The sequence below is a fragment of the Peromyscus maniculatus genome, chromosome 8 (genome assembly GCF_049852395.1).
Source record: "Peromyscus maniculatus bairdii isolate BWxNUB_F1_BW_parent chromosome 8, HU_Pman_BW_mat_3.1, whole genome shotgun sequence".
Classification (NCBI taxonomy): Eukaryota; Metazoa; Chordata; class Mammalia; order Rodentia; family Cricetidae; genus Peromyscus; species Peromyscus maniculatus.
The window spans coordinates 107,949,363-107,974,172 of NC_134859.1; the positions used below are offsets into that span (position 1 = coordinate 107,949,363).

Here is a 24,810-nt window from a genome sequence, read left to right on the forward strand (position 1 = left end):
CTGAGTGGACGGACCTGTCTGGGCCTGACTTTTGAGCACTTCCTCCATGTGTTACTGTCCTTGTCCACCACAGCATTTTAGGGATGGCAGTTCAGATCTTGTCTCCTTTGTAGATCAGCCAGGGCAACAAAAGGCATCTTGTTTGTCATGCTGACCTCTGAGTTGACCAGCTCTGCAGCCCATGTCCCCAGGCCTTGTCCTGTAGGTCATCAAGAGTGTTAGCTTATATAGTGCCTAGTTCATTGTTGCATGCAGTTGGTGTTTGCTATTGGAGGTGGCCATGATATTCCAGTGGCACCTGGGGCTCTAGGGCATGGTCATTTTTGTGTCCAGGCTGGTTTGGAAGAGTGCTTGCCTGGTCCTGCTGTGTGGTGGGTCTTTCCTGGAGTGTAAGTCTGCGGGGAGGTTGGCTTACTGTACACACTGACTGACAAGCTGGCCCTGAGGTCACAGTCAAGGCTGATGCGGCCCCCAGTTTTTGTCGGTAGGAGGGAGGTGGATGTGTGCTGCTAGGAGCTGAAGTCTTGCTGCCATTGTGTTCTTGGGTTGCAGCTTCTGAAGGGCCAGGCCCTCAGGTCTGCATCCTACCCTTTGGCACAGGGAAAGGATCTTGCAAGGGAGGGCCTAGCTTGAGGAGGAGCATGAGGAGGCAAGCCACAGGGAGGCCAAGGGGCAGTCCATCTTCTCGGTGAGTGAATGTGAGCCCTACACGAGACAGCTAGGTGTCACTGCAGGAGCAGGGGACCGTGTCTTCACTTAGCCCCTCGTGTCCCCTCTGTGCTAAATATCCTGGACTAGCATTGCCTGTGGCTGTCATTGTGCCAACACCCGGACAGTTGATTGCTGCTGACTAGAGCTGATTCCTGTACTCTACCTCAGTCCCCAGTGCTCCTGGCCAGGGCCTCCCATGCTGCCTTCCTGGACTGGTCTAGGGCTCTCTTAAGGCCTCAAGGTAGAGAAGCTGCACTCCCCTGAAAGACCTGTGCTCAGGGCAACTGAGCGACTATCAGCTTACCCCATTTAACACAGCGTTACACTGCGCTGTGTTGTGATCCCTGCCTGTGCCTGGAATAATTACTGACGGGCGTGGACCATTGGCACCTTCCTCCAGCTCCCTGCCACCCCCTGCTCTGAGTCATCCCAAGCCCAATTGTGCAAGTACAGCTGCATGGTGACTTGAGGAGCCTCAGCCTGGGGTGGTGGGGAGGTCGAGGGGCACAGCTGCATCCCTGAACACATACGAGGAAGCTTCAGACTGCAGGCCCAGGGGGCGGCTGGCCTGGCCAGTCTGAACTGCTCATGAATCCGTCCTGCACATGCCGTGCACTCCCAAAGCCCAGGCTTGAAAACTCAGAACCCATTTGGCCCTGTGACCAGGTGACTTATCTCTCCGATATATCCCCAGAGCCTGGAACAGTGGCTAGCTTCTGATGGGAACCCAACAGCGGTTGGGTCTGAGTGATTTTTATTTCTAGGTTCTGAAGAGGTGACATTGGAACTGCCATCTGTCCACACTCAGGGACTGCTCTGTAGCCCTTGGCCTGAGGAGCACTGGCCCAGCATGTGCCGTTTCCCTGGGGGTGATGGCCCAGGTGTGTGGCTGGCAAAGCAGGTCAGAACATTAGCAGCAAGAGCTTTGTCCTGCTGGGCCCTGGAGTCCCGTGAGGTTGGTCCCTTGCCAGAGAGAAAGAAAGTAGAGGGCGGGAAGGGACAAGAGTGGCCACGGTGGCATGGAGAGAGTGAAGAGGTGGGACATTAGCTGATGGTTTCCAAGGAGTCACCTTGAAAACCTGGGGCAGGCCCAGGCTTTGTCTGTGTGGGCGCATCCTGCAGATGAGCTGCTGCCAGCATTGACAGGAACCCCTTTCTCCCTGCTGGTAGGACCTGACACCCAGCTTCCTGGGCTACCCTCTGCCTTCCAGCCCTCGCTAGGGTCTTCTCTGCCTACTCCAGAGTAGGCTGCCGTAAAACAGTGTCTGGTCCTTGGACTTGGACACCAGCAGCCGAAAGCCTTGCTGGCCCTTTTCCCCACTTAACCTGAGCTGTGTGACCTAGGCTGTGACATGAACACAGGGATAATCCTAGGGTCCCTGGATACTCCAGGGCCTGGTGAAGCCAATCTTGGTGTCCTAGCCGGAGGTGAAAGCCCTGGATCCTGGTCCCTCTGGTGGAAGAGGGTGTGAGAAGTTCTACAGAGAATACCTCTGGTCCAGATACAAGAGACCCCGGAGGAAGTGAGAAAGCTTTCCTCTGGCTTGGGATTTTGATTTTCTGTTTACTGCAGTGGTGTGTGTGTGTGTGTGTGTGTGTGTGTTGTTTTGTTTTGTTGGTTGGTTTGTTTTGTTTTTAAGATTTATTTATTTATTATGTATACAATGTTCTGGCCAGAAGAGGACACCGGATCTCATTATAGATGGTTGTGAGCCACCATGTGGTTGCTGGGAATTGAACTCAGGACCTCTAGAAGTGCTCTTAAGCACAAGCTCTTAACCTCTGAGCCATCTTTCCAGCCCCAAATGTGTGTTTTTGAGACAGGGTCTCAGTCTATAGTTCTGCCTGGCCTGGAACTCATAGAGATCCTCCTGCCTTTGCCTCCCCAGGCATGGGTCACCACATGGGCACTGCAGCCATTCTTTTAGGATTATTTAGGTAGGGGCTGAGTATAAAGCTCAGAGGTAGAGCATTTTTCTAGCATGCTCTAGACTCCAGTGTTTCACACAGTGCCGGGGGTGGGGGTGGAGGGGCTGGACACAGTGGTTCATGCCTATAATCCCAGCTCTTGGGAGGCCAACGCAGGAGAATTCCTGTGAGTTTGAGGCCAGTCTGAGCTACACAATGAGTCCCAAGTCAGACAGGTTACAGAGTGAGACCCTGTCTCAAAAAAAAAAAAAAAAAACAGATGGGGTATAAATAGTAGTTTTTTTTAAATGTTAGGATTTTTCCAAAACTTACTTGCATTTGAAATCAGATCCTTTTGAGCTGCATTTTAGCTCAGGGATGTCAGCATCTGAGTATCCCCAACACTCACTCCTGAACATTTAGGGGTATTGATAATACTTTTGGGGTGTCTCTGGGATTGTCTTTCAAGCGTCCAAGGTGCTATCATTTTTGTTGCTGGTACTTTTCTGGTTTCCCGCAGCAGCTGGGTCTCCTCACCCTCTTCGTGATCTTTTAGTGGTTTGTAGCCTGAAATATACACTCATGGCAGGGGAAAGTCACCACAGGGGATGGTGTCAAGTGATCCACAAATGCCCCAACTACTGCTGGTGATGGCACAGAGAAATATAGAAATTGTCCCACTTGACACCAAGTCCATGCGGTAACCATGGGATGGGATGTGGGAGAAAGGCGCCCTACCCACAGAAGCCTTAGTCTTACTGAAGCCTTGTCAGGCCAGGGTAGAGCCTGTTCCTAACAGAGTAAGTGCATTGCTACTTAGCTGCTAGGCTTTTATACTGCAGGGAAAGGGAGCTAGAGGCAGAGGTGCCTGAAATGGACCAAACCTGGGTCCCTCTGCACACTCCACCCCTCTTCGTCTTTTAGACGGGCTTATGGAGCCTGGCTCTACCCTGTTGAACAACTGTCTCAGGTGGGTGAGGCCTGTTGTCCATCTTCACCCATGGTAGAACCATCCTGCCCTGGGACTGGGAATCTTGGGCTTTGATGACCAGGGGGGTAGGGCTGAGGGTAGAGGTGTTGGGAGCCTTGAGCTGTGGTCAGACCAGTAGTCTTGAGTGTCAGCCCTGCTTCTGGAGAGGGCCAGGTGCTTAGGCCTGGAATACTGTGTCCCCACTGGGTCGTGGGGCTCTGTGTTGTGAGAGGCCTCAGCTTTGCTCTCTGTGCGCTGTCTTGGATGCCTTCTTGCCGCTCACCTAGGCACATCTCTGGGAGTTCTGTATGCATCCCTGCTTCCTGAGGGAGCATCAGTGGGGTGAAGTAGCACACCAGCCTTCATTAGCTGGAAGGAAACTGAGCTGGGCTTCAGACAGGTGTTTCAGGCAGGTCCTCGGCTCCTGGGCCACCGCTTTATCACTGGTAGCCAGGGCCATTATCCCATGGGACAGAAGGCTTTTCAAGAACTGTTGGTGCTTCAGGCAGGGTGTGGAGCCAATCCCTGGGCATTCCTGTCTGTGGCAGTATGTGTCAGGCCAGCACGTGATAACTGCTTGATCGGAGGTTGTTGGAAAGAGGGATAGTCCAGAGCATTCCAGGTCTGTCTCCAAGCTTAGATGTTACCAGTGTATCTTCCACCAGTGGGCCTGGCCCTGGTCCTCAGCCCGCCTACTCACGGGATGGATGGACCAGTGAGTGGCCTTTCATGTTCTCAGAGATGAGCAGTGATCAGACCTCTTCTGTAATCTGTAGCAATGGGAAGACTGACTATCCAGCCCTGCCACGCTGGATATGGGAGTGACCCAGCACTGGTCAGCTCAGTACTGAAATACAATATTACAAATTGATGACTTAAGCAAGTCATTGATCCTCAGACAGCCCTAGGAGATGAGGGTAAGGCAAGTGGTTTCTCCTGAAACCTCTCCCTGGCCAGCAGACGGCCCTGGCTTCTCCATGTCTTCACATGGCCATCCCTCTGTATCTGTGTCATGGTCTCTTTCTATAAAGACACCAGTCAGATTGGCCTAGAGCCCTCACTGGTGACCTTGTTTCACCTCAGTGACCTCTTTAAAGACTCTTCAGATTCAGACAATGGGGCCGAGAGGGCAGGCTCGGCACACGCAGCCATGGCAGCACCTGCCCCTCAGGTGGAGGCAGTGTCATCCTGGGGGCTGCTATCTCTGTCATGGTGACCTGTCTTTCTGGGCTAATTGTATTTCTTGTTCCTTCCAATTTAAGCAAATTGCAGCCCTCAGTTTATGTCACTGGATCCCCAGGGCATTGTGTTGTGATATCATTAAGAATTTGGATCCAGGAACCGGGCATGGTGGTGAATGCTTTTAATCCTAATACTAGGGAGGCAGAGGCAGGAGGATCTATGTGAGTTCAAGACTAGTCTGGTCTATGTAGCAAGTTTGAGGACAACCAGGGCTGTGTAGAGAGACCCTGTCTCAAAATACAAAACAAAAAAGGGGTTTGGCTCCAGCTCAATAGTTTGAATTTGTCTCTCCCTGCACTGGCCGCCCCAGCCAAGTGGTGGTGGTCTGCAAAGTAAGTTCCAGGACAGCCAGCTACACAGAGAAACCCTGTCTCAAAAAAAAAAAAAAAAAAAAAAATCTGTGACCCAAACCAGGGTAGCCAATTTTGGGGGCTGTCTGTTGGGAAGCTGTGCCTTTGTGGAGGTTGGCATGAGCAGGACAGTCCTGTCACAGACAGGAAAGACACGGTTAGGCTGTTTGGTCTCCCGGTCAAGCTGCTGGAACGATGGGTGTTGACCAGTTCCTGTCCCACAGGGCAGATGGTGCAGACCTGGCTTCTGGGTTTCCTGGGGACTGTGGACCAAGCCCCTTCAGCACATGCGGACCAAGGACTTCTCTGCATAGGGCTGGGCTAGGTGCAAGGCCCTGGTACAGCTTTTGCTTTGGGGACCTTACCCCCGGGGGACTTTGTGCAGGAGAGGTCAGCCTTAGCGTGCCCAGAAGCTTTCAGAGTCTCCAGAAACAAGCTGGGAAGAGGGGTTCAGATGTCAGAGTTCTCTAAAAGGAGAGCGACTTGGGACAGCTGTGCTCACCTCTGTACCAACTCTCACCAGGAGAGTGACGGGAAGCTCTGGACCCTGTGAGTGATGATCACGGGGTGTAAGGCTAGCCAAAAGCGGCTCAGTGTTTTGGTGCCTGTCATCAGCCAAGAACCTGCTGCAGTCTCAGGTGGTCAGTCCTGGTGCTTCCAGTGCTGGCTGGCTGAGGGAGAGTCGGGGTGATAGGAAGAAGGCCCTTTCTTCTGGCTCTTCCTGATGGGAGGCCACCGTGCCTATCACATCCAGGCACCCTGCCAAGACACAGTCTCTTTCTTAATTTTGGCAGCTTCTCCAGGGGAGCTTTCAGAACTGAGAAACGAGAACCACCATGTTATTGGGGGTGGGTAGGGAACGGACATCTTTGCTCAGACTCTGCTGGAGCCCACTGTGTGACAATTGGGTCCCCTTCCAGCTCCTGGAAGGTACTAGGGTCTGTCCATCTCTTCTGATGCCTGCCCACCTCCCTAGGGAACTGAAGCTGGCCTTGTGGGTCTGGGGGAACCTTATCGCTGCTCCCTGAGGAGCAGGGCCTCCAGCCCTCTGTTCTGGAACAATCCAGGCTTCTCTTCCAGCTTCACAGAAAGATACAAGGTTCCTATATTCCACATGCTTCAGAGCACTTCCACAGCCTGCTGAGGAGCCCGTGGGCTGAGGCCTGTATGCCAGGAGTTTTCTCATTCATCTTTCTCATATTCACATTCACTGTCTCTCTCTCTTTGGATATCTGTTTCTTTTTCTCCTGCCCAGAATGGAGAGTGGTCTGGTCACAGCCGACTTCCTGCTGCCTTGGACAGGGGCACACTGTGTAGAAGTGACTCTGACCAAGCAAGGCAGAGCGCAGAGTCGCCCTCCTTCAGAAGCTCTTTGTGAATGCCTGGAGTTGATTTTATTCCCAAGGACATGACATCCTAAGCAGGCCTTGCTGGTGTTAGGATTCTGTACATGCGCAGCTTGGGTCTAACACCGTACTGCCGCATGGTCATGCAATCCGCGCCTTAAAAAAGTGGGACGCAGACCCCCCACCCCTCTCTTTCTGTGTTTCCTCTCTGCGCGCACTCTCTCTGCTCCCGCCATCTTCCTTTCTCTCCAGGCCTGGCTTCTTTCTGATAAAGCTCTTTCTAACCCTGGTAGTCGTGTCCGTGGCCCATGACTTTTCCACCGGTCATCAGTGCCACCAACCAGCTGGGTCAATCTGCACTGGAGCTACAGGGTGTTTGGGAGGTTCCCTCTCCCCTGGGTAGTGCCTTGGGCTGCAAAGCAGATACCTGCTTGTCTATTGAGTCCTGGCTGAAGGGGTGCAGCCACACAATTGGGCCTGAGCTGGCTGTGGTGGCACACACCTTTAATCTAGCACTCCAGAGGCAGAGGCAGGGGGATCTCTGGACTGTACAGAGAGTTCTAGGCCAGGTAGGGCTACACAGTGAGACCTTGTCTTTAAGGAGGGCAGGGGCGAGGCTGGAGTGGCCATAGGACACCCTGCCTGGGAGAGTCTGGCAGAAAGGCCACTGCAAACTTGACTTGAGCTCCGATCATCTTTTGGTGGTCTTCCTGAAGCCCCGAGCCCTTTTGAGACAGATGTGTTCTGCAGGACAATCTCCCATGAGTCTGCAGGTGCTCCAGAGCTTTATGTGGTGTGTGGAAGGTGTCTCTTATAAATACTGAATGAGCAGGTGAATAAGTAAAAGAATTGTGGTTCTAAATATATATAGTTCCTGGTCCAGAAAAGCTACCCAAGGAGCCACCTCACAGTCCCAGCACATTTTGGGGGAGGTGGGTCACTGACCTGGGTTTTAAAGAAAGTGTGGTGCTTGTTTATTGAGTAGGATTCTGTTTTGGCAGGAAAGAGATAGCCTGAGTTGCCTATCAGGACCTCCCAGCCCTCTTAATGGATTCCTGGCTTTAGGCTTTCATGAAGAAGGAGATTCTTCCTCGGAATCTTGAGTTTGTTTATTTTTACAAAGTCAAAACTTGCAGCTTCTGCTTTTCCTTTGTGCTCCTTGGTGTTGATAAGGAAGACGATCTCTTCCCCAGTGAGCAAGCCCTTCTCCTTGGGTGCTTGCGCTTCGGCCTTGCTGGCCTGGGCCCAGGCAGGAACTTGTTCTCTCATGGGAGCCAGTCTGTAGCAGGTGGGCGGGCACTGTACTCCCCCACAGGGACTGATGAGGTGGGGCAGGAGGGGCAGGCATGGCATACCATGTCCAGATGGCTTCTGCATGAACCCTAGAATAATGAGAATTGAGCTTAGAGAGACCCTGACATACACAAATGTATGTGTGCACCTGTATGTACACACACCCCAGATGGGTTCCCCCCTTTGTGAGCCGCTGCATTTCTTATAAGGTAGGTGGAAGTCAGGTGACCCAAAGAAAGATTGTGACATTGGCCAGGAGCCTGGAAATAAGCCTCCTTCAGAGCAGGGCCACTTTTCCAGCCAGGGCGGGTGTTGCTATGCAGACCTGGAAAGACACTGGCCCTCTATGGCCATAGAGTGTCAGCCCAATGGCATTCCTGTCCCTGCCACTGCCTCAGGCCAAGACAGCAGTAGCAGTGCGTCCCTAGCTGCCTGGCCGCTCCTGAGCAGGTGGGGGCTATAGCCATGCCTAGGTGTCCTAGCTGGCACCTCACCACCCACGTTACATTCCTCCTGAATGAGCTCAGCTGCACTGAGGAAGTGAAACCTTACAGCTGCCCTCTGTGTCCCGGGAGACATGACAGGTGCCTCAGCGGTCTGCCTTACTTGGCCTTGGGTGGTTTCTGGCATATTCTCCTGTCATTTAGGATGTGAATGAAGCTCAGAGGACTGATCTGGACTAAGCCTCCTCTTCCTCCCAGGACCCTCAAGGGTGTGCCTAGATCCACGTTCTTGGGCCTGCTCCTAGACTCAGCACTCCAGCATTTGGCTCATGTAGGGTCCCTGTCTGGTCCCCCATGCTCTTTGGATTACACCCTACCCAGTATGCACCCGGTTCCACCTCAGGGTCCTGTCCCCGTGTCTGCCTCTCGTTTCCCCAGTCAGGTCCCAGCTGTCCTCAGTCACTGCCTGGTGTACAGAACACAGGAATGCAGCCCAGCTAGGCGCCTCCTTCCTCCCTTCATAGTTAGGGTTGAACAGCAGGGAGGCTCCTCGCTATTTCCTCTTTGACCCTTGACTAAAATCTGTGCAGCCAGGGCCTTTCTGGTGTATCCAGCTTGGCTCTGCTCAGATCCTCCCAGCTTCCTGTCCTGTCTCCGGGACATTACTACACTCACTTCCTCTCCTGTTGGCGCCTGTAAGCCTATAGCACAGCTTGGTTTGGCCTGGGGTGTTTACACTGTTCTGGCCTGCCTGCCTGCCTGCCTCCTCTCTCAGTCACGACAGTGTGTCCTCCCTGCCTCTCACTGGGCTCTGCCCTCGGATCCCAACCCTGCTGGAGCCTTCCCCCCTCCCTCCCCAGTTGCTGGTTGTGGGACCTGGGGTTAGTTGGTTGCCGAATGCTCACGTTCTGAGGACTCAGGGCTAGCATGAAGAGGCACCTGGCTGGGAAGGCAGGGCCACCAGCCCTGTAGATTTGCCTGAGAAGTGTTACCATCTGAGGTTCCTGTGGGCTAGGAGCCCTCCTGGAGTGAGGGGTCAGCAAGCCAGGTCCACGTGTGACAGGCTGGGTGGTGGCAGCTTGGAATTGGAGTCCTCATTTCCCCAAGAATGAGGGAGGATCTTGAGGCCCCTTGGTGAGGATATCCTGCCATACCCCAGGGCAGGCCAATGCCGGGTTTTCTGGAACCAAGCCCTATTGTGATCACGGCCTGGTGTCCTTAAATGTCCTTCTTAGTTGTCATGCTGGTCCTTCACTGGGGCCGCAGGTTGGACTGAGTTGGTATAAAGCCAGGCGGCTTCTCTTCCTGTTACCTCGGGAAGAGTCCAGCTCCCAGCATGGCACCCTCCCCACTGGCTTAGGATCTGGTCTGGTCAGGTTTTCTTTCAAAGTTCCTCCTGGGGTCTTCCCTGGCTGGCGTAGGCTGTCGACAGTTTGTGGTACTCTGCTGGTCGATTCTCATTTGGCCGCTGTTTGTGTGCGCCTGTTTTTATGCCATGTAATTAAAACATTTATTTGGCCTTCACAGTGAAAATCTAATTTCTTGAGTCTAAGAACTGCCGATTGGCACGGGGACTGTGGTCCGTCGGGCAAACAGATCCGGAGCCTGTTGGATTATTCATAGTGTGTATTTGTAAATCAGGCTGTGCGCTGCTCTAATCAGGGCTGATGCTGGTAATTGGTGTGTTGAGTTAGGGTGGTGGCGTGGGGGGCGTCGCTGAGCATTTGTGTGTGGCCGACGGGTGGCCTCCCACGGCTGACTCAGCCCTGCCAGCTGAGTCCTGGCGCCTCAGAAGCCATGCCTGTGCGTGCTGCCTGTGCGTGTGGCCCTGCAAAGACCCTTGTTGCTCTGCAGACACTCTGCACAGAAGCCTCTGCCCACCCCAGGGTGTAGTGCTCACAATGGGCAGAGCTGGGGCTTCGACCTGGGGGGGGGGGTGTTTCTGGATCCCATCCAGGCTGAGCCCTCGCGGCTCTGGGTGGACGGTGGTAAGGTGACGTTGCTTTCTCTCTTCCTTTCCAGACCATCATGGAGCAGTTCAACCCCAGCCTCCGCAACTTCATCGCCATGGGGAAGAACTATGAGAAAGCGCTGGCAGGTATAGCTGGCCCCTGTCCTCTGGCTCACAGATGAACTTCCTCTCAGCCTCTTACTGCCTGGGTAGAAGCCACTAGGCCTTTTGTTCCAGAAACATCTGGTTGAGATGAGCAGAGGGTGTGCCCACCCGTGTGCTCTGAATGTGACCCTGCATTCACTGTGACCACAGGCCCTTGCCATGCAGGCTGGACGCCATGCAGGCTGGACGCCATGCAGGCTGGACGCCATGCAGGCTGGACGCCATGCAGGCTGGACGCCATGCAGGCTGGACTCCATGCAGGCTGGACTCCATGCAGGCTGGACTCCATGCAGGCTGGACTCCATGCAGGCTGCTTTTCTTCCACAGCTGTGGTAACAAGCAGGCTACTTGGAGACAAGGATGTAGCTGTCTGCTCTTTAGAATTTTATGCAAAGTACAGTATTGGGGCTGGTACTAAGTGACCCTGGGTCTAGGGCTTGTGTCCTCACGCTGGTGAATAGACATGCTGCAGCTCCTTTGGGGCTGGGGCAGCTGTGCTAGACCCTTGGCTCACAGATTCTTTAGACACCTTCCACCCCCAGCTCATAGAAGGAAAGGACTGAAACCCATCATTGGTCCTAGCATGCATCAAGAGAGCCACTCTTCCAGATCCTGACCCTGGGGTCAGTCCCTGTGACCTCACCTGTAAAGGTGGGCTGCAGTGGTCACCATCTTTGTAAGTAAAGCATGAGGCCATTGTTATTCCAAAACATGTACTACATCCTTCCTCCTCTGCGGCTTCACCATGCTGTGGCCCAGGTGTGGGATGAGCCCCTGGTTCAGTTACAGGTTTCAAGTACAAGGCAGCAGAGAGAGCTATATTTAGTTAGCAGGGTCTTGTTATGGCTCCCTCCCTGTAGCCTGTGGTCGCTTGAGGACAGAGCACCTGACTGATCTCTGGTGGCATGGGCCTGATCCTGGTCACACTGTCCAGTTGGAACTGTCAAGCCACCAATGTTCTTCCTACTTGCCCCACCCAGTGTGGGAACAAGGGCTTTCCCGCTTTAGTCGAACAGTCCTGCCAAGTGGCCTCCTGTACACGAGTCCTCCCAGGTACCCTAATCTGTTCTATTGATGGTTGTTCCAAGTAGGGCTGACCTGTAGCAGGACCATGGCAGCAGTCTCCTGCATATTCCTAGAGGTCACTGAGGCCACACCAAGGCGAGCTGTGGGAGGGGAACATCCAGTGGTCCTGGTCTATTGGAGCTCAGCACTGACCCCAAGCCCTGAGGCCTGGCCTCCGCATTGTGTGAGACTGGCCTCATATTCTCTGCCTCAGCCCCCAAGTACTGAGACTACGTTCGCACCACACCCAGCCCTTGCTCCCACTCTGTTGCCTGCTCACCCTCAGCTTCTTTTGTGTGGGAAGAGGAGGTGACTTTCTGTGTCTGGCTGTGGCTCCTGGAAGAGCCCTGGAAGTAGAAATGCAGCATGGGGACCAACCAGGAGGCCTCTGCCCTGTGTCCCAAGTGCCTGTTATCTCCAGGCACAGCACACGATGCTCCAGTTCTCCCGGCAAAAGAATTTTCTGGGACCTTGAATGTATCCAGCTGCTTCTTCCTGCTCTGATTTTCAGGTGGACTGTGTCTGGTGACATCCGAAGGCTTGGATGGCTCTATGCCATGACAAGTAGGAGAGAAACTGACACATTCCGCACCAGTGATGTCCCCTTCCAAAGCCATCCCTGTGGCGCTTGGTGACCTAGCCATTAGGAGTCTTTTGGGGGGGATTGCACCTCAATTTTATTTTATTTTTAGTGCTGAATGCTCTTTATTGAAGGAGGGAGGAGGTCTTAAATACAGGCTTACAGCACGATGGGAGAACCCCGGAGGGCAGGAGTTCTCTACCGATGTTGTACAATCTTGTATCTAAGCCATTAGGAGTCTTTCTGCCCTGGCACGGCCCTCCTCCATCGGTAGAGTTCTGTGACCCAGTGCCCTGAATTTGAGGTGTGGTCTCCCCTTCTCTGGATATAATGGAGGCTCTAGCGGCCCTCCTCTCTGATGTTACCCTCCAGCTCCTTGACGCTCAGGGACGGTTTCCTTCCAGACCCTCCTGGCCCCCCTGGTGTTCCTCATGGAGTTGTCAGGACTGTGTGTGGACAGGCTGGATGGATGGTTATTTCCTCTTCCTGTTTTCTCTGATTGTCTAGGCTGGGCTCAGTCTCACAGGCTACCCACACCACCTCGGCCGCTCAGCCTCCAAGTGCCCAACTTCTGCTCCTTCATCTTTTCTTCCATTTGTTTTAAGAGGTCCACCCTCCCAGGCAACAGAAACTCCTCAGTCCCCCAGGGACACGATCTCGTACCACAGAACAAATTGTGTGCACTTAATTGAAAACCATATAAAGTTTGATAGAGTGCCCAGTTACAACCCTCTAACGGAATTCCGTAGAAAACAAATTAGAAAGTGTAGTGGTGCCACTGGTGGCTGCTTCTCGTGGCCCTGCTCTCCACACCTGGCAGCCTCTTCTGTCCTCCCTGCTTTGAACAGTGAAGGATAGGTGGTTGGGGCCTTCCCTCCTCAGGTGGAGGAGTGTGCCAGGCACAGCAAAGGAAGTCTGGACCTGGTGGCTGGGGGGAGGAAAGGCAGGTGCTGAGCTTTCCACCCCCAGAAGCCCCTCTTTCTACGAAATGCGGATATGATGCCCTTAGCCTGCTGTGGGCAATGCACCTGCCCCTGGTTAGAGCCTGTTCTGAGACTGAGGACAGTGACTGTCTTTTGACTTGGAATCTTTGGCCTTGCAGAGCTGCCGTGACCTTGCCCAGGGTCTGCAGGCGCTGTTGTAGGCGCTGTGTCTGGTGTAGTACACTTGACGCTGCACTCCGCCCCCTCGTCAGGCAGCACATGACAGGGCGCCACGCTCCGCAGCGTCACTTGAATAGCTCTGGACCTGCACAGTACACTGTGTTCTTACAAATGAAAGGAACCCTCGTGCTGGCAGGGGAATAAGAGCATCAACAAGAAGCCGTGGCGTCCACAGCAACGACGAAGCTAGAGCACTCCTTGAGCTTGTCCAGGCTTAGGTGGGGGTGGGCACCACTGCCATCCGTGTCGGCAGCAGGCCTTTTCTGGGTTCTGTGCAGGAATTAACCCCTCTTTTCTGTCCCCGCAGGTGTCACCTTCGCTGCCAAAGGCTATTTCGACGCTCTCGTAAAGATGGGGGAGCTGGCCAGCGAGAGCCAGGGCTCCAAGGAACTTGGTAAGACCCTTGGCTGGGAAGAGGGCCTGGAGGCCCCCAGAATCACTGGATATATCAGGCAGGTCTGGAGAGCTGGTGCCAGACTGAAAACTAGGTTTTATCTGCTAAATAAGAAAAGTAGTTTTAAAATGTCAGAGCTGGTGAGGTGTCGAGCTCTCCGTTGAAAGTGGCATGTACCATATGGCCTCAGGGCGCTGCTTGGAGTCCCCCTTGGTGGGCTGCCTTCCCTGAAGAGCATGGCTGGGCACCAACAGACACAGGCACAGCCACATCGAAAGGCATTGGGGCCAACACTTAAGTGGCAGATATAGGGGGCCTATGTGGAAGGTTGGACTGAAGTGGTCACTAACTTACTGAGTTGCTTCTGGCATGAAGACAAGTGAGAAGGGTGGGCCCCGGAGGGTGCACCCCACATCTACAAACCTCACAGTACAGGAGACTTAGAAAGTGCTAGAACTCAGGTGCAGTTCCCTGAGTCTTGATTCCTGTGCCTGCCTGTGTTTTCATGCACTCGCTCCTCTGAGGTGATGTTGCAAGCTGGGCGGGCCTTAGGGGGGAGGTGCTAATGTGGCTGAGGGCTCCCGAACTCACAGGGATGCTGGGCTGTGAGGCAGGCTGTGCTGTGCTGGCCTTTGTTTATCTGCAGCTCTCAGGCTGGCCTTGGACACTGAGAAAACTAAAGTGGCCTAGAACCACTTGGTTCTTCCAGTCATGGCCACAGAGCAAGCTTCTGCATCTAGGATCCTTGTCCATGGAGGCATCCCTATGGGGACCATTCCAGAGTGTGGTCCCTGTGTCTAGTTAGCAAGGACACCAGGTAGAGGTGCTCAGAAGGAAGCAGGCGGTTATCCTGGGGGGATCAGGTTTGGGAGCAGTAGCTCCCCTGGACGGACAGGAGGCCTGGGTTATATTGGTAGGTCGGGAACTGGATTTCTTTGTGCATATGTGAATTCCAGCTCGAAGACTTGTCTCCCTCATGCCATGGCCTGTTGACAGAGACCCTGTGTGCACAGCTCTGCCTGCTCTCGCCCTGCTTGTCCTTTTGTGCCTTTCCCAGCCTCCTGCACAGGAGCCAGGCTTTACACTCAGCCATGCCACTGAGACCCCCAGAGTTCGTGAGAGACTGCTGTGTTGACCAACACAACCATGGGACCTGCAGGGTGGCAAAGCCTAAGCTGTACATGGAGTGACCCGTCATAGTGGCTGAAATGGGAGAAGAGAAAGACCGGCCAGCTGACGGCACTAGCAGAGGGAACCTCTGGCCTCTTGCAGATGCAGCACTGCCTGGGAGCCTCTGGCAGGCTGCAGAGTGAGGGCTGAGGGTACTGCAGTGGAGATGCCAGGTGCCACACTGTGGTCAGGCCTGTAGGCTCAGCTGGCTGGTGAGGACAGTGATGTTGTTCAAATCTTAGATGGTCTTATAATAAAAAGCCCGCAGCCAGATATCAGGAGAAATTCAGAGAAGTAGAATTGCCAGCCACTGGTTCTAACCTCTACAAAATCCTCAGTCAGTCTAAATAGAGTGAGTTCCTGTTTCCTCACACCTTATATACCTTTCTCTGCCCAGCTATCACTTCCTGGGATTAAAAAAGTGTGTGCCACCACTGCCTGGCTCTGTTTCCAGTGTGGCCTTGAACTCACAGAGATCCAGACAGATCTCTGCCTCCCAAGTGATAGGATTAAGGGTGTGTGTGCCACCACTACCTGACCTCTATATCTAATCTAGTGGCTGGCTCTGTTCTCTGATACTCAGGCAAGTTTATTAGGGTACACAATATATCACCACACAATGGGGTGGTAGAGGCCTTGCCTGCAGGGCCTCATTGGCAGGGGGTGGCCAGTTCTGGGTTTGGTGGCCATACGGAGGTCCCACAATGGAGCTTCTGAACCAAGGTCCAGGTTTGTAGGTCTGAGAAGTTACCCTTCTTCACAGTCTAGCTTTCTTAATGCCTCAGAGGACACCATAGGAGGTTATGTGAGCCCTTACATGTCTATGTGAAGTTTTCTGATTCTGTGCTAGACCATCAAGTGTTTTCTCCGTGGTCACATGGACGGTGAGCCTATGCTTAGAGAAAAGCCAGGCACTGAATGCTCTGTAGTGAGCAGTGGGTGTACCTGGGACTGCTGGGAAACTCCAGAATTTTTTGCTGGTGTTCCTTGGCCTCACATGGTACTACAGGATGGCGTGAGTGGCAGGGGAGGGAGGCTCAGGGCTTTGATCTGAAGCAGGGAGCTTCTGTTTGTGTGTGGGCTGTACAGTCTCTCGGGCTGATTGTGGAGAGCATCCTTCCTCAGTGTGCTACCAGGTGTCAGCCTGGCTCGAATCTTTGATGTGATTCACACGCCATATATTTATTTCACCCCTGAAAGTGAACAATTTACTAGGTTTGTTCCCGTCTCTGTATCTAGCTCCAACTTTTCCATCACTCCCAGAGAAAACCATAAGCTGTTAACAGCCATTCCCTGTGCTCAGAGCAGCAGCAGCACTGGGAGCCACCCCCCTGTGGTCCCCCTTTGGATTTGCCTGTTCTGGACGTCTCCTGTAATGAACTGTTCAGCTTATATCTGACTCTTTGGCAGAGTGTGTTTTTGAGGTTCATCTGTGGTGGCATGTGTGTAGCAGGATTCTTAAAAGTTCTTATTAATAAAATCAAACCTGAGGCGAGTTATTGGGGTCCATGCTGGTAGATCAGAGAGACAGAACAAGCCACAGCTATCTCACCTCGCCAGATCTTCAGCTGGTCTTGTCTCCTCAGACTGGAGGCCTCTGAGTCCTCATCTGGAATGGGTCTCAGCTGAATTACTGCTCAAAAGCCTGAATGCTTAACCAGCCAAAATCTTCTTGTTTCTGGTTCTCACGCCTTATATATCTTTCTGCTTTCTACCACCACTCCCTGGGATTAAAGGCTGGCTTTCTGGGATTAAAGGCGTGTGTCACCATGCTTGGCTATTTCCAATGTGGCCTTGAACTCACAGAGATCCAGAGGGATTTCTATCTCTGGAATGCTAGGATTAAAGGTGTGAGTGCCACCATTTTCTAGCCTTTGTATCTAGTGGCTGTCTGTTCTCTGACCCCAGATAAATTTATTAGAGTACACAATATTTTGGGGAACACAATACCACCACACATGTGTCACAGTTTCTTGACTGTAGGGCTCACATAACTCCCCTGAGGAGTTAAGAAAGCTAGACTGTGAGGAAGGGTACCTTCACGACCTACAAGCTTCTGACCTTGGCTCAGAAGCTCCATTGTGGGACCTCCGTACGGCCATCAAACTCCAGAACTGGCCATCTACTACCAATGAGGCCCTGCAGGCAAGGTCTCCACCACCCCATTGTCCTTACCAGCCAGCTGAGCCTACAGGCCTGGCACAGTATGGCACCTAGTATCTCCACTGCAGGTAATAGTCCAGTGTGTGATGGACTTATTCTGTTTTGAGCAGCACCTTTTGAGACAGGGTCTCACGCTGGTCCTGGCTGGCATGAACCTCAATTCTCCTGCCTCCTCCTCCCAAGTGTTGGTAGTGTTGAGATTACAGGCAGGTGTCACCACACCTGGCCTGCTCATCTGCTGGTGGGGTGGCTTCTGCCCTGATTGCTGTGGATAGCACTAACTAGAGCATGAGTGTGAAGCATTGGTGTGGGCTTATATTTCATTTCTCTTGGGCAAATACCTGGGAGTGGAATTGCTAGAGCAAATGGTTGGAATTTGTATTAAAGCAGCACTGCTTTGCTTTGAAAATAAGTCGGCCCTGTTCCCACCCCTCCCTGCTGCCTCCCACCCAGTCAGCCGCTCCGCTCCATGTGCTGATTGTCCAAGTGTCTAAAAGACAGGCCCATGCCGTCTCTCCTTTTAACTTCACGCTAAGGAGTTCTTAGGATGGAGTTTGCTTTCTGATCCCATCCTCTTATTTGACCCAACGTAACTCTTAAAATCTTTGCTAAAATCAATACAGTGTTTCAAGGTAGAAGTAAATGTCGTCTTCCCAGCTGAGACCCGCTGTCCGTTGGGACTGCTTGATTTCACTGCTTTATTGGGAAATGAAGCATCAGCTGCACATATTGGAACATACTGCGTGGAGTTTCCTGTGTGTGTGATGGTGAATCTGTCCATTCCTTCTACAGTCAGGCCTCCCCCGAGCCCGGCCGTCTCTAGTAACTGATTGCAGGACGGGGTAAAGGCAGTGCTGCCGTCGGCGTGGCGGGCCCTGTCTAGCCCCTCCTGACACTCCTGGGCCGCACCATGCTGTCGGTGGAGTTTGGCACAGTTCATTATGCCCTCATCTGCCAAGCACTATTCGGGTTGCTCCTAGTTTGGGTTATTTCCAGATTTACATTTCTCTAATTATTGATGTTCAACATCTTTTCACATGCTTATTTGCCATTTATTTGTCTTTAGTGAAGTGTAAATTCAGGTGTTTGCATCCTTTATTTTATTTGGGTTCTTGTCTTTATACTGGTTTATAAAAGTTCCCTATATTCTAGATCTTGTATCAGATGTTTATTTTGAAAATATTTACTCTGAGCCTGGTGGCGGTGGTGGCACACACCTTTAATCCCAACACCCGGGAGGCAAAGGCAGGCGGATCTCTGTGAGTTCAAGGCCAACCTGGTCTACAGAGCAAACTCCAGGATAGCCAGGGCTACACAGAGAAACCCTGTCTTGAAAACAAAAATTTTTTTTTTTTTTAAATTTCTGAAGAGGGCACCAGATCTTGTTAGAGATGGTTGTGAGCCACCATGTGGTTGCTGGGAATTGAACCCAGGACCTCTGGAAGAGCAGTCCGTGCTCTTAACCCCTGAGCTATCTCTCCAGCCCCCAAATAAATATTTTTAAAGATTATTATACTTATTTATTTGGTGAGAAGGGGTGAGCTAGTGTGACAGTCCAAGAATGACTTCTAGGAATTGATTTCTTCTACCAAGTGTGTCCCTGGGAGCTAACTGTCAAGCTTGGTGACATGGGACTTGCTGAGTTATCTTGCTAATCTGGCCTTTCATTTTGTGATTTATTTTTTCGGATACTATAGCCTCATGCATATTATCTTTTGATCTGCTTGTTTTACTATGTATGGAAGATGGCCTTGTCCCACCTGCACCTCTGGAGAGCTAGAATTATAGGAATGCACTAACAAGTTGGCCTAATAGTATTTTTAGGAGGAAAACCAGTTCAATTTTAATTTTGAATTTAATTGTTGACTTTAGTTTGGTAGCTTATTAAATTTTTTAATTTTTATTTACTTTTTATTTTATGTACATTGGTGTTTTGTCTGCATGTGTGTCTGTGTGAGGGTGTTCGGCCCCCTGGAGCTGGAGCTATGGATGGTTGTGAGCTGCCGTGTGGGTGCTGGGAACTGAACCTGGAGCCAGTGCTCTTAACTGCTGAGCCACCTCTCCAGACCCAGCTTATTGATGTTTATTATGGTTCTGGTCACTATTTTTATCACAACTTCCTTTTCTCTGGAATGCATCACAGCCCTCAAGTTCTCATTTGATGCTAACTGACTTGTTCCCTGCCACTGGCTGCCCTGGAGTCTCTTGTGTTGTCCAGTCTCTGGGTTCACACTCCCATCCGTTTCTTCTTCCTCCCTCTTGGAACCTCTGGTCACCCAGCTTCCTCCCAGGTGGAGCCCCTGTTCTCTGTCCCTGTTTGCTCGTGGGGGGTCTTGTTTCTCCTTTAAGGTTCTATGCAGGGAAATGGGAAGTGGTTTTGGTGCTGTCCTATCTCACGCTGGCTTGGCTGGTGAATCTCAGGTGGGGAAGGGTCTTTGCTAGTGTTTGAAGCATCATCTCTCAACGGCTCCCAGTGGCACTGCTGAGCTCAATGCCGTTTCACTTGATTCTGTGTTCTTGGTCTTCGCTCCTTGGAAGCTGTTGAGATCATCCTGGGTGCTCTTAAGTTATCTCGATGCACTCGGGTGGGGCTGGGAATGGTGACAGCCTCAGCAGAGGGGTGGTATATGATCTGCATGGTCAGGCATCCTAGGTGAAGAGGACCAGGGGCCACTCAGCAGGGTGGAAGATAGGCGCAGGGGAAGTGTTTCTGCAGAAATGTTCATAATCTGGAGCAGGGTGGTGAGCCTAAGAGGGGAGCAAAGCTTTAGATAAGCAGGAGCTTGCGATCCTCATGCCGCAAGTCAGCTATAGGGAGATTGATGTGTACAGCCTGCTGTTCTCCTGTCCTCGCCCATCTGTGTTATTGTCAGCAGTGGGAGCATTCATTTTCACTGCTGTAGAATATTCCATAAACACGGAATTAACCATCTGTTTTACTGGTCTTCTCTTGGTTATAACTGAGTTATTCCCACCGGATTTCGCTGTTTTGAGCAGGCTGGTTCATGGAAAATGTAAGACTGCGCCCCTTTAGAAGATAAATGCTCTAAGACACCGTGGCCCTTGGCAACAGCCACTGTGAAATAGGCTTGCTTCCCGGTACCCAATAGTGGCAGCTCAGCTCTTTTTCTGACTGCGTCTCCTACATATTTGTAGGCTGTGCTCTCAATTGCATACATGTGCTGTCTGGTAAGATAGGCCACATTATCGTGAGATGACCTTCTCTATACCAATTAGTCTTATTTGTAGTCGTTTTGGTTTTTCAAGGCAGGATTTCTCTGTGTATCCCTGGCTGTCCTGGAACTTACTCTGTAGACCAGGCTGGCCTTGAATTCACATAGATTCTCCTACCTTTTCCTTCCAAGTGCTCAGATTAAAGACATGCACTACTATGGCCCGGCTTGTAGTCTATTTTTAGTACCATTTGTTTTCTCCTCCTCTTGTTTACAACTTTGCTCATTTCTGACCTCTTGGTCAGCATGTCCAAGATAGACTGATCTAGATGTGTAAGGTCCCCATTGTCTTAGAGGTAAATCAGAGCCCTCAGAGAATGTCGCCCCTTGCAAGGTGAAGGGATCTCTGGTCTGTCCAAGTATGGAAACAGTCTATTCAGACCAGCCTCTATTGGTCTCTGATTGTTTTCAGGGTTTTCTCTTTCTTTTTTGAGACAAGGTTATGCTGTATTGTCTGCCTGGTCTTGGACTCCTGGGTGTAAGAGCTCTCTACTCTCCCACTTCGGCCTGTGAAGTAGCAGGGACCATAGGTGTGCACCATAGGTGATCAAATCCTGACATCCAGCAGAGTGGAGCCTATAGCCTACCCTCTCACTGCGGTCCTCCTTCCCGGCCTTTCTGGCCCAGGCCCAGGCCCAGGGCGGGGTTGGTTGTCAAGCATACAGGAGACCTAACCTGGCTAATTCTTTCCTTCCTCCTTTTTCTGTCCAACCCTCCCCACTTCCTTCCTCCCAGAGCTTCTTGTCTTTGCTTTTCCACATAGAGTGGCCAGGGTAAGCCTCCAGTGGCTCCCACTCTGCTCACTGGGCAGACACCCTTGTTAGGAGTGTGTGGAATTTCACATGCTGTGGACACATCTGTCCCTCCCGCCTCCCCTGTTCCCCTTTGGAGCCCTGTGCTTCATTCATTCTTCTCGTGAGTCACAAGGGTGACAAGCAGCCCCTTCCCGTGCGCGCGCGCGCACACACACACACACACCAGTCTCTGTGGAGAGCACCTCTGTGACACTGGATGCCCAGGGAGTCACTCCTGCTGCAGGTGACCCCTAGAGCCACCTCTTTGTTCCTTTCTTTCCTTTGGAGTGAGTGAATGGCCTGGGCAGTGCCTGCCTTTGATCTTCAGTCTTTCTGTACTACAGACTCTGGCCTCACAGCTAGAGAAGGGCCCCGAGACTGCAGACTCATGCAGGAACCATCCTCTCATCTCCACTTGGAGAGTTATTTTTTCCCTGCAGTGAGAAAGTCTGCAGCCTGTCAGGGCTTTGCTTTGATATAGCGGGCTGCTTAGTTAGGGATGGAGGGCAGTTCTGAGCTCCACATCTTCGCACAGCCCTTCTGATGCCCTCGCTAGTAGCCACCCACCTGCTTGTCTGTGGTTGCCTCCCATCTCTGGATCCCCTGCCTCTGCCTCTGCCAGAGCATTCCCTGGTGCCAGAACCAACTTACAGCAGGTGTAATGGGCAGGTGAGCCCCATGCCGCTTCTGCTCTCTTGGGACTTTTTGGTACTGGGGCTGACCAGCAGCTTGGGATGATGAGAGTATCCATCTAGGTATGAGCTCCAAACTATTCATGAATTTGTGGATATGCACCATTCCCATGGCCAAGGAGCCCTGGATGGTGGTCTGATGGTGGACAGGTGGAGCTGGAGACAGAATCTCTGCTGTGTGCATCCCCTGAGCTCCTACAGAGGCTTACACTCCTCTGCCCCTAACTGAAATCTGGGATTTGCTGAGATGTGACAGCATCTATCCCTCTGATCCACAGCTCTGCTAGCTGGCAGCTGTGGGGCTGGTGTGGAGGACACAGCAGGCCTGAGGGCTGCATGCCTTGTTGCTGGGCCCACCACGGATGTGGCTCTGGTGCTTTGTGTAGGTGAAGGCACCTGTCGTGTCTGTCTCCCAGCAGCTTCACTGTCCATCACAGCTCCCGCAGCGGACGGTAACACCGGTCTGCTGGACAACCATCTGCAGCTCTTCATCCCAAGATGACTGGCTGCATAGAACCAGGCTGGATCTGACACAGGGAGAACACTGGAGCGCTGATGTTCATGGTGGGTGTGCACACCTGAGCCGCTCTACTCACCCGTGTGGAACAAGGGTCGATAACCTGCCTTTGGCCTGTCCCCCGCATTTTACAGTCTTGGGGACCTGGGAAGGTGTGGTGTCTGAAGTTAAGCAGCCACTACAGTGACTAAGGCACAGCCTGACTGAGAAGGCTTCTCATTTCCCTCATGTGGTCAGGAGGTCTGTTTGAGGCTCCTGTGTCCCAGAGCCTCAGCGTGGATGTGTTTGATGTTTGCACAGGGCTCGCTAAGGGCTGTCCCCTGAACTGACTGTTCTTTTCAACCCTTGCCTGTCCCCAGAGGCTTCTTTTATGCTTTCCTTTAAAGGACTGCTTTGTACCTGCCAGGGCCTGCAGCATACTTGTTTGTGATCACAGGACTTGTGTGTACTTGCTGGGGCCCCACTGTCTACTAAACCTCACAAGTCTCCAGGGGGAGCTAGCAGATGCTCTGTGCTGGTCACAGCCTCCAAGTAGGGATGCTCATAGACAGGCAGCTACAACCCTGCCTCAGTGTGGGCCTGGCTTCAGTCATTGAGTCTCTGAGCAAGGTGTGACCCTGTCATGTCCTGCCTGGAGTTAGTCTTCTCAAGTGGTCTAAGACTGTCCTGAGGCTAGAGCATCAGTTATGTGGCCCCAGACATCCAGGTCTCTGGAATGTAGGGGCCCAGAGGCTTTACCCCAAGAGGCCTTCCAGCTGTTCCAGTGAAGTCTATTGGCCTAGGTAGTTTTGAAAGTGCCAGCAAGTTGGGCTCCAGTGCTTTTTGTGAGGCTGTGAGGTGATCTGGCTGCGTCCTGCTCCTCCTAGGTCAGGCAGAGCCCATTCACACCTAATCAGGTGTTCAAGGACATCCATCTTCCATTTCAGGGAAGAGGCTGGGACCACAGCCTCTCCTTTGGGCATGTGATATGTTGCCAGTTGTCAGACCCTAACAGAGCAGGCTTCATTTTAGAGACTGCTAAATCCTAGAGGCTCTGTTTGGAGGCCTTAATGAAACCCACTCACAGGAACTTATGGCCGTTGTACTTCCTGAGGAGCCTGACTCTGAGGTCCTCTCTGGGTTAGCTGCCTGTCCAGGTTAGGGACAATAAAGGAACAAAGGGCTTGGCTCTGCCTGGAATGGGTGGGGCTTCCCTTCCCAGCTAAAGACACCAGCTCCCTTCATTCTTCCATCTCCATGGTAACAAATGAGGACCACAGGGTCCCTTAGACTCCAGCCAGGGTCCCATGCTTTACCCTACAAGTACACTGTGGAAGTTGCTGGGCAGTTATCAGGCACCTAGACTCAACTGAGGCTCTGGGGCTGCCAGCAGGGTGGGCTCAGGTGGCCAGGCCTTTTGTGTGGCAGCCCTGGCTACCCTGCTGAGAGCTCTGTGGGGCCTCACCGAGGCTTTGGAGAGATTAATAGCAGTCTGAATTCGATTTGCCGAATCCTGGGCAGTGGCTGTGTGATAAGACGCAGCAGGTGTCCGTGTTCTTCAGCGCCAGTCTGCTCTGTGGTGGGAATATCAATAAGGACAACGGTGACCGGCCCGGTGACGGCAGGGGCCTCCTTCTGACTGGTGGTTCCATCCCAGCTGTTGAAGAACAGCAGGTCACCTGGCTGGAGTAGGGTGGGCTTAGAGCCCAGCCGGGGCCCGTGATGACAGTGGGTCCCCTTTGCTGGCTCTGTTCCTGCTCTGAGCAGCTCAGCTCTACCTGGATCCCAGGATTGCCCAGAGGTGGGGTTCACCTTCCCTCCCACCAGCCCAAAGGCCCCCAGGGGCACCACCGAGTGTGAAAGCCAAATCATGAGGACTGGGCTGCCCTGGAGCAGGGACAGCTCTGGGAGCCGCTAGGAGGCTCACAGATCTGTGCTCAGCCTTGTGTCCTCAAGTCAAAGTCTGTTTACCTCATCCCATGTTCCTGTGTTGCAGCACCAGCTCCAGGGAGGGTTAATGAGGGAGAGCACCAGCTGCTCACTTTTCAGTCAGCAGTTGGCACAGGGTGCTCCAGGCGTGGCCGGCAGCCTCTGTGGGCAGGTCTCTGTCTTCCCTGGGCTTCCCCAGAGCACTGGTTGTTAGGAGTACGGTCACACCAGGCATCTGCATACGGACCACAGTAGCTGAGAGTGGGGACCCAGCTTCCCCAGAGACCTCCGCACTGAGGAGAGACTCAGTGGTGCTCAGAGAGACTGGGTGCTGTCAAACATGGGCAGGTACAGAGAGGGCCAAGGAGCTGCTAGTAACCCTAGGTAGCAGACTTAGTGCAGGGTTCTTCAGGGCCAGTAGCTGGACTGGTCAAGAGTCCAGTCTGAGATGGGAGAGGTCTAGGTAGCCCTGTCCCCTAGAGAGCAGTTATCACAGGGGTTAGGTCATGGGCATCTGGGGCCTGTATACAGGAGGGAAGTGGGGTGGCCTCAGTCCAGGGACCTCTGAAATCACATTTCTGTGACTTAGTTTAAAGTGGTCTCAAAAATAAAATAAAACAGTCAAACAAAAGGTCCAGAAGGGGAGAGGGGGAGCAGCCAGGCTTGTCTGCTCACACCCACGATCCCAGCACTGGGGAAGCCGAAGCAGGATGATGATCAAGAGTTTGAGTCTAGCTTAGGGCTACATGAGA

General features: G+C 52.6%; 1 protein-coding gene across 6 annotated transcripts in view; it reads left to right on the forward strand.

Annotated features, from left to right (window-relative positions):
- Positions 1-24,810, forward strand: part of Baiap2 (BAR/IMD domain containing adaptor protein 2) — a 71,069-nt gene that overhangs the window by 4,215 nt on the left and 42,044 nt on the right. For all 6 annotated transcript variants that reach the window (XM_006987706.4, XM_016006241.3, XM_076543895.1 and 3 more), the window contains exons 2-3: positions 10,286-10,361; positions 13,495-13,581. In XM_006987706.4, coding sequence (XP_006987768.1) covers positions 10,286-10,361; positions 13,495-13,581 — 163 coding nt within the window. The remainder of the gene's footprint in view (positions 1-10,285; positions 10,362-13,494; positions 13,582-24,810) is intronic.